At 39.6% G+C, this 8,718-nt stretch overlaps 1 protein-coding gene across 1 annotated transcript; it reads right to left on the reverse strand.

Annotated features, from left to right (window-relative positions):
* Window positions 1-2,813: 2,813 nt before the first annotated feature.
* On the reverse strand, window positions 2,814-8,071 carry LOC306757252 (glycerol-3-phosphate dehydrogenase [NAD(+)], cytoplasmic-like). Its single transcript, XM_079242245.1, has 8 exons — window positions 7,973-8,071; window positions 6,099-6,276; window positions 5,833-5,973; window positions 5,270-5,408; window positions 4,477-4,589; window positions 4,097-4,333; window positions 3,894-4,000; window positions 2,814-3,417 (listed from the first exon to the last, which is right to left on the reverse strand). The coding sequence occupies exons 1-8, from the start codon at window positions 8,014-8,016 to the stop codon at window positions 3,321-3,323; spliced, it is 1,056 nt and encodes a 351-aa protein (XP_079098371.1). The 5' UTR covers window positions 8,017-8,071; the 3' UTR covers window positions 2,814-3,320.
* Between the last annotated feature and the right edge of the window lie 647 nt (window positions 8,072-8,718).

Genomic DNA, 8,718 nt, shown 5'->3' on the forward strand with positions numbered 1-8,718 from the left:
GCAAGTTTTTGTTGTCTCCCTGCTCCACACCTTGTTCTAATCAAATGGATCCAACTGTCAGCTTTTTCACATTAACCCATTAATGTCATTGTTGTGTGTTGTAGCAGGGAAATATAAAAAAAACCTGCTGGACTACAGCCCTCAAGGACTGCAGTTTGACACCTCTGTTGTAGTGGGTGAGATGGCAGCAACGAAGGGGGCTCCCTCCCTTGTGTCCTGAATAGTTGACTACCTGACTGGCAGACCATACTCTCTGTGCCTGCAGCCTGTGAGTCAGTAGTCAGAAACACCAGAGCTCTACAGACGATTGTCCTTTTTCCCTTCTTCTTCCCCCTCTACACAACTGATGTTGCTACTTAAAGACATGCCACCTTCACAGTTTTCTGATGACTCAGCAGTGGTTTGATGCATCACAGAGAATGTAGTACAGACCTGTGGTGGGTGACATTGTCGCGTGGTGCAAGCAGGACCATCTGCATATGTGCATAAACCGAAACATTGGTTGTGGACATGCGGAAGTCAAGACCACAAATATTATTTTATTAAATTATGTTATTATGATTATTTAAGCCCTGAGCCTGGCTAACAAAATATATAGTCTAGTTTGTGTGCGTGGTACTGAGACTTATGACTGCTAATGTTCACCTGTGCGGGGAGTGACTGGTCATAGGCAGAGCTGTGGTCATAGGCAGATGGGAGAAATAGGGGTGAGGAAGAGTGGAGGCTTGGGTATTGAAAAAGACTCAACAGACTCAATAATGTCAGTCATGGACTCTGCATGATAGTATAAAACTATATTTAGTGATTAAACACAAATCTGTGTTTGACAAGGAAACATTGCTGAACATGTTCAGCTGGGCATATCAGGTCCAATCGAATAGATCGTCTGATGACATCAAACGCATTGTCGCAATGATATGAAATGAAAAATACTTTATTAATCCCAGAGGGAAATTCATTTGTTGTAGACTTTTGAAAAACAGAAAAAACATAGAAGATGATTATATAGTCTTGTTCCAGGGGGATGAGGCTGCCGGAAGGAATGATCTCTGGTAGGCTACCTTTCCAAAGCCTCACACTAAACACACTCTTGTTTCTTCTCTGTATTGTGTAGAAGATGTGAGGAGTCATCAGTTATCTTCATCAGCTTGTGCGGTAACCTCTCCTGGACAATCTGCTCCAGTGGCTTCAGAGTTACCCCCTGCACAGAACCAGCCTTCTTGATTATTTTGTCCAGTCTCTTGCAGTTTCTTCTGATGCTGCTGCTGCCTCAACAGATGGCTGCAAAGCTGATTGCACTTTCCACAACAGACTTAGAAAAGATGTGCTATATTTTGGTGCAAACATTGAATGATCTCAGCCAAGTAGAGTCTGTTCTGTCCCTTTTTGTAGTTGGCCTCTGTGTTGCATTTTCAGTCTAGTCTGTGGTCAAGCTGAACTTAGAGCATTTCTATTCCTCCACCACCTCCACATCTTCTCAAAGGATGTATTGTTTATTCTTGTTCTTCTTAGAATCTCTTTTGTTTTGTTGGTATTCAAGATGAGGCGATTGTTTCAACACAAGCTCACAAATGGATTGACCAGTTCTCTGTATTCAGCTTATCACTTAATTAATAATCAATCATTGCTTATATACGTCGCATTTCCCCACACCCTTTAATTGGAACTAGCGATTATGAAAATTGGATGGATGGATCTCTTATATAGGTGTGCATATCAGGTAAAGGGGAAGGAGAGACGGCAATTATTATTCTACTGTAAATGGATTGGTGAAGCCTACACTGAGAGTTTGGACAACTTAGGTTTGCATCTTTAAAATTGGTTTTGGTATGTGGACATTAATCGGTTTTGTAAAAAACCTAATGCAGTTTACCAAAGAGCCGAGTAAAAAACTTTCAGTGAGAAAGACAATTCAGCTGAGTGAAGGCCATCAAACAGTTTGTTAGATCCAAGACAAAGATCCACCCTATAATACTGATCTGTTATGCATGAAAGTTGGGATCTCATAGATGAAGAAAATGTAAAAAAAAAAAAAAAAAAAAAAGTTTTTCCAAAGCCAAAGTTTAACTATATCTACTACATAAATTATTATTTTTTTGATGTTGTTGTATTTATTTCTAATTTCTTTAGAATATTACAGCTGGACATTTTCCAAGAGGGACAATTCCACTTTTTGTTTTTTTTTCTCCTTTTTTTTTATGACAGGGTTTCTATTACAAAAAGGAGCATCCCTTAATCTGTGTTTTAAAGCAGGAAGGAGGCAGCTGCAGCTCTGTTTACTATCTAATTATAGATGAACATTTGCCCCTCCGGAGCATGTTATTATTAGATATCTCACAGGGCAGTTGACTCAATAACTATGCAAAGGATCTCAGGGAAGGAATCCAATTTAAACAAGTGAAAATGATGCACCAGAGCTGAGATGAGTTTTAAGGATGACGTGCAAAATTTCAGTTCAGGAGACAGGCAGCTGTTGACATGGAGACGCATAGAATTGGATGGATATTTTGGCACACAAAGAATCAGATTTGATTGAGTTTTAAGGTGCTAAAACTCAAGGGAAGGGTTGTTTCATTATAATCGATCTATAATGAACGAGGCAGAACATCACCTTGGAAGGCTGTGACTGAACCCGGACATGTACTTGAAGAAAGGTTGAGCTCGACAGTCCAGAAAATGGTAAAGGTGAAGAGTTTAAAGTGGCAGCCAGGCTGAGCTCAGGTCAAGTTACAGTGAGACTGCTTTCCCACTGTGTACCAGTGTATCCAGCAGGAAGAAGCCTGCAAGTTAAAATGTTCAAACACTCAAAGAAATAAGACTGTAATCATTTATTCCAAAACGCAACCTGTAAAGTTAGTGACGTTTTAAAAAGTCCATGTGAAAAACTTCTCGAGGGAGTGGTTTTTGCTTCATGCTTTGTTTTCCTTTGGAAAACAAACACGAGTGAAAAGGCACATTTATTTAAGGAGTTTAGTAACATTTGCCAACACCATGGACATTGTTAGAATATCAGCCTATATCAGGCAGAGTCATTCAAATTCTTAAAACATTTTAAGACTGGAGGATTTATGTAACCATCAGTAAAAACAGAAACAGAATCAAAGCCTCTGTCAGCAGCTCGGATAGGTGGAGGGCAGGTTCACAAATTTTTTCTTTTCCTCTGCTGAGGTACTAAGTCCAGACTTAACGAAGAGAGAATACAGGAACAGGTCCAACTTTATCCAAACTCCTCCTCATAAACACACTGGTTATACAGTTGTTCTAGTGTAAAAGTTCCAATTTCCATTCTTTCATTCATTCATGAGTTCCCATGTCAGTTTTTACATGTGTTCTGGGTGGTTTTGCAAACACTGGATGAAGTCTGTGACTGGGTGGCCGTTGAAGCAGATCTCATTAACAGCAGTGAAAAGAGGAAACCTGCAAAAGAGAAAGAATATGGAAAATTACTAAAGAACAAGTCCTGCATTAAGCTAAACAGACTTAATCACTGTTTTTTCTATGACTTAGATGAGGATTAATACTTATTATACTATGGTCAATGATAATTCTAATGACAACTGGCGTGCATTATTTTCTGATTAAGACACGTAGTTTGGTGAGTTAAAGCCCTGTAATATCACTCCATTATGGGCGTCATCATAGCAACGTGATAATTAGTTCAGATCAGCTGGATTTAACACTTTACAGCATGACATCGATAATTTAGCATAAAATGTACATTAAGTTCATCATTAAAAATAGTTCCTATACTTCAGTATAGGAACTATTCTTCAAACAAACAATCCTTTGCGTGTAGAACAACTTTTATCCCTTAGTAGAAACTTACAAGGAGTGATTGCACTGAATCCATTTGCTCATAAAGTTTTTCTTTTTTAACACAAAATAAGACTCACTTTTCCACCATGTTTTTCTGTTTCAAGATTTGGTGGACTTCAGCTGCTGTGGCGGGACCCTGAAGCTTCTGCCCATTCAGCAGCTCATTTTCCAGCTGTTCAATGCTCTAAAGAGAACGGAGAACTGTCATGTCCACATTGATTTTATAAGAATCCAGAGGTTTTAAAAAAGATGCATAAGCGAGATAAAAGGTGTTTGATACCTTTCCTGTTTTGGCAAATGCCTCTCCAATCTTGCGGTTCCGGCCTCCGTAGCAGGTTGTGATGAGGTCGGCAATGCCGCAGCTCTCCAAGAAGGTTGCAGGGGAGACGGCACAGTTTGTGCAGAAGACCTTGGCGAAGGAAATCATCTCCATCAGGCCGAGGCGAATCACTGCTGCCTTGGTGTTGTCACCGAATCCCAGGCCATCGCAGAAACCTGCTCCCACTGCCACAATGTTCTGCAGTCATGAAAGGAGAAAAGCTGCAGCAACTTGGATGCTTTGTCATGATCTTGACTGGTTAGAAAATATATATATCTTGTTTTAATTCAGTGTTTCATGCATGTGTTTTTAAAAAGATGATTATGGTAGAGAGGAGAAACCTTAAGCGCCCCACAGATCTCAACCACATCTGACTCCTCCACCACAGTTACTCGGAAGTTGATGGTCTGCATCAGTTCCTTCAGCAGCGGCCCGTATGTTTTGTCTTTACACCCTGAAATAACAAACATATTACTTCTTTGTTCTGACTTAATGTATTTCTTTGACATTTAAAATTTCAGGGTGTTCTGCATCTCGTTTGATGTGTTACAAATCCTAAAACCACCACTTGGGCGAAATTAAAGTTTAATTTAGCTTGTAAATGGTTATTTCATTTATTTGAGATGGCTTTAAAAGTTGAGCTGTCGTTATGGAGTGGATCATTCACTTTGTATGATTGAATTCTAAACTAATAGCTGATGATTAAATCATCCAGTTATCCTGCTTTTAACTTTGTCCTGTGATGTTTGTACTCAATTACATTACTGTGCTTCCCTCATTCAATTAAATTCCCTTTTGAACACAAAACTTTTTTTTATATATATATATATAACAAAAAGTCCATTTTATGTCATACGCATGTTCCAAAAAGAGCCAAGCCTGTTTGGATTGGGCAAAAATGTTGCTGCTGAGCAAAGAATGCCATTCTTGCAACTCAGTAGGAATTAGGCGATTATATGTTGCTGCAAATAAAGAGGGAATTGGAATCACACATCTCAGAAGCATTGTTATGTGTGTGAGAGAATAACTCCCAACTGTGTGCAGTTTGGTGTCCTTGCAGGAAATGACTATAAGCACAATGACCTGCATAACAATCAGACAGAAAAATATCAGACAAAGAATTAATTTCCATACCAATAGTTGTTTCACAGAACTTCTCATCAGCGACCTCGTTGGCGATGTTTGCGCCCATGAGAACCGTCACAGTGATGCCCAGTTTCTCTCGGATTACTTCTGAGATAAGCTTTAGACCCTCTGGACCTGCATCCACACCCTGGAGTAAATACACTTCTGTAAAGTACAGTTGATTCATATGCAGAGTTGTTATAAACAGGAGGGCCTCCCACAGGCGCGTTTTTACAGATTCAGAGGAGGCTCCGTGAATAGAGGTGAAGCAAAATTACAGGAGTTATTTATTGATGTATAAAAAGGAGATTATGTAGAACAGCTTGAACATGCAAATGCTAATATTTACTCAGCTCTCTCAAGAATCAGAAGCTAATACATAAATTAGGATATTCTGTAACATCTGATCAAATATCACAATTTTATAGGAATTTGAAAACAGTTGAAAAGTAAGCAGCAGCAGCAGAAGAAGAAGTGGTTCCTTTCTAAAAAACACTATCTGAGGGGAGGCCTGTAGTCCAAGTGTTTGAGAACTCTTGCTTCGGTACATTGTTTGACAAAGAAGACTTTACCTTGATGAGGGACATGCCAATTGCATCCTTCTTTATATGGTCTTTGATGGTATCACACACTCTAACAATGAACTGGTGAGGGACCACAAAGATCAATATATCGGCTCCTTTCACAGACTCAGCCAAATCTGGAACAGCCACCTGAAGAGACAGAAAACCTCAACCATATGGCAACACCAAGACAGTCCATGAGTCCCCCCCCCTCTCCTGTTATTTGCCCTTTTGAGTGAATGAACAGGTGTTGGAGACAGACAGACAAGGCTCACCACGTTGGGGGGCAGCTTGTGACCGGGTAGATATTTCACATTTTCATGATCTGTGTTGATGATTTCTGTGAGCTTACGGCCGTTTACTGTCTCCTCAAACACCCACATGTTCACGGTGGTGTCAAACTTGTCATACTTGGCTGCGTTGGCACCCACAATCTTGGCAATGGCAGAGCCCCTGTGGACACGAGGACACATGATGATCATTCAGCTGTCAAGAGTTCTAGCTGGTTGAATTTTTATTGCTGTCCCCCCCCAAAAAATCTAGTTGCCTTCTTCTGTGGCGCAGCAGCGGATGCAAAAAGTTGCCTAAAAGGTTGACTTTTGCATGTTAAGTATTATTGAGTCAGATTACTTGAAAATATAGTTGTAAAAATTCATTGTGGTGCAAACACACACACTCATTCACAAAAACAGTTTTGCCAACATTACAAAACTAATCCATTGTATCTAAAAAGAAAAAAACATTAAAAGGTTTCTATTACAAAAAAGTTGTGTTTTGCACAGTAATTTAAATGATCTTTACAAAGACAGTTCTGACAGAACCTCATGTCTGTCTGTATTTTGCAACAGTGCATACTTTTTCATGAAAGTGTTTGTTGTAGCTGTTTTGTTACCAAAGGCTACATGGAGGACTTTGCTCCTGTAATGGCGGGGGGCTTACCTAACATTAACTAACATATTTATCGTCCACTTTCAGTGCAAATAATTAGCAGTAAAAACTTTCTAATCCTTACAGGACTGTCTGCATTTAAATTACAGTCAAATCCAACTACCTTTGCTCCAGTGTGTCATTCTTTTGAAGCTTTCAAGAATTTCAGACATAGTTCAGAAAGTCAGCAAGTCATCCACATAAATGTAAATGTTCTGGTCACATTTCTTTATTGAACATGCAGCCTGACCTCACAGTTACAATATTGTTTAAAATCTGATCAAGTAACCCTAATTGCAACCAATTGGATGCTCACCGAACAAGCTAACAGTCACTTGAAAGTCAGTTTGCACAACACAGTGATACTTTCAGAAACCTTAAATGTCTACCATCAGACACATAGACTCCATAGTGAAAATACTATTACTGCAGGACCATCAAAAAGCTCTTTATGACATTTGAAAAAAATTTGGTATTAAGAAAGTTTTTATTAGCATGTAACTACAAAGGGATTACTGTGTTAGAGTAAGACATAAAGCAATTTAATCTCATATTCACATCTAAAATGAGAATGTTTTTAATTACTTTGACAACTAGATACTTAGGTAACATTTCTTAGAAAAAAAACAGGCTTGGAATTCTATAAGATAAATAATTGTGTGTAAATGGCTTGCTCTCACACAAGGCAGCTGAGATTGTTGCAGCTTTAATAACATTGATGAGGAGTTTATATTCATAAACGTAAGCCCTTTACCTTTCTTATTTAAAAACTTTTGACATTATAATCCAAATTTGATAGCTTTAAATGTAACTGGGCAGGTATGCACTGTCTCCAGCACAGACTGATAAATGTCACGCCTGCAGAGACATCAACACCACAGGAAGGCTGATTCAGCACAGATGCTCCGGTCAAATAAAAGGCCATCTTCCAAGCTGACTTTAGTTGAGGCGTCAGTCAGCAGCAGTGTCAGGAGGAAAACAAAACCCCATCTGCAGTCCTGCGAAGTTGCAGGTGAATTTTTTAACTTCATTGTCCCGTTTCTTCATGCTGTTTTCTACTTTTTGGGGAAGTTTCAGAGCGCGTTCATTCAAAGCTCCACTACAGATTCATTCCTTTCCACACAAGTGAATCGCCCACCAGCTTCCCCTCTCCATCTAAACTTGTCTATTGTTGAACAATTCTCTGAAGTGCATGAAAGCAGCACTAGTTGTGTTCACTCACCAGTTACCAGAGCCGACCACACAGATTTTCTTTGGGGCTGCCATCACGTGTTTGGCTGTCCAGACGGAGCTGCTGCTGGTGCATAAAGGCGCAGCGCGCCTGGTTGGACTGTATTTATACCAGGCACGGAGCTAGAGCTCAGACACACCCTCTTCTCATGGTTGGTCTGCTCTGTCGACAAACTCTGACCAGCAGGGCAGTCCAAGATCCAGATGCAGTCAGCTTCTTTCTTTGAACTAACACCGAGCAATGTTTCTTTTCATCCCAGGTTTTAGGAAATACAAGAACATATTGATCCGGACTCAGGCTGATTACATCACACTGACCGACAGTTCAGCCTCATCGTAGGAAGTGAATGGAAAAGCCCTCCAACACAAAATGAATGTTGAGTATTTTTTATTTTCAACTTCTTCCTATTCTACTACTTCAATTAGTGCATTTTTACATGAACAGTTTCCTCACCACACAGCCTCAAGTTAATTGTTACAACTTCATGTTGAAAACTCACATGCATTGTTACAATTTAAACCAGTGGTTGGCAAACTATTTGACTTGTGACCTCTTTCAAAAGAGGTCCCTTTACATTTCAGAAGCGATAAGGAGCCTTTACGTCACATGCCTGTCTACTGCTCATCAGCAGCTCGGTTAACCTGATTTAAACAATTAGGGTGATTTAGGAAAAAAAAAAAAAAAAAACAAAACACAAACGAGAAAACAATGTACACTTTAAGTTAGTCAACCCTCTG

The sequence above is a fragment of the Telmatherina bonti genome (assembly GCF_933228915.1).
Source record: "Telmatherina bonti genome assembly, chromosome: 6".
NCBI lineage: Eukaryota > Metazoa > Chordata > Actinopteri > Atheriniformes > Telmatherinidae > Telmatherina > Telmatherina bonti.

What these genes read in the sequence shown, in the direction of transcription:
- LOC306757252 (XM_079242245.1), bottom strand. Translation starts at nt 8,016, where the DNA reads ATGGCAGCCCCAAAGAAAATCTGTGTGGTCGGCTCTGGTAACTG. An exon ending in ACAAGCTGCCCCCCAACGTG is followed by an intron (nt 5,974 to 6,098) that starts GTGAGCCTTGTC and finishes CTGTCTCTTCAG; the next exon opens with GTGGCTGTTCCAGATTTGGC. An exon ending in GTTCTGTGAAACAACTATTG is followed by an intron (nt 4,590 to 5,269) that starts GTATGGAAATTA and finishes TTGTTATTTCAG; the next exon opens with GGTGTAAAGACAAAACATAC.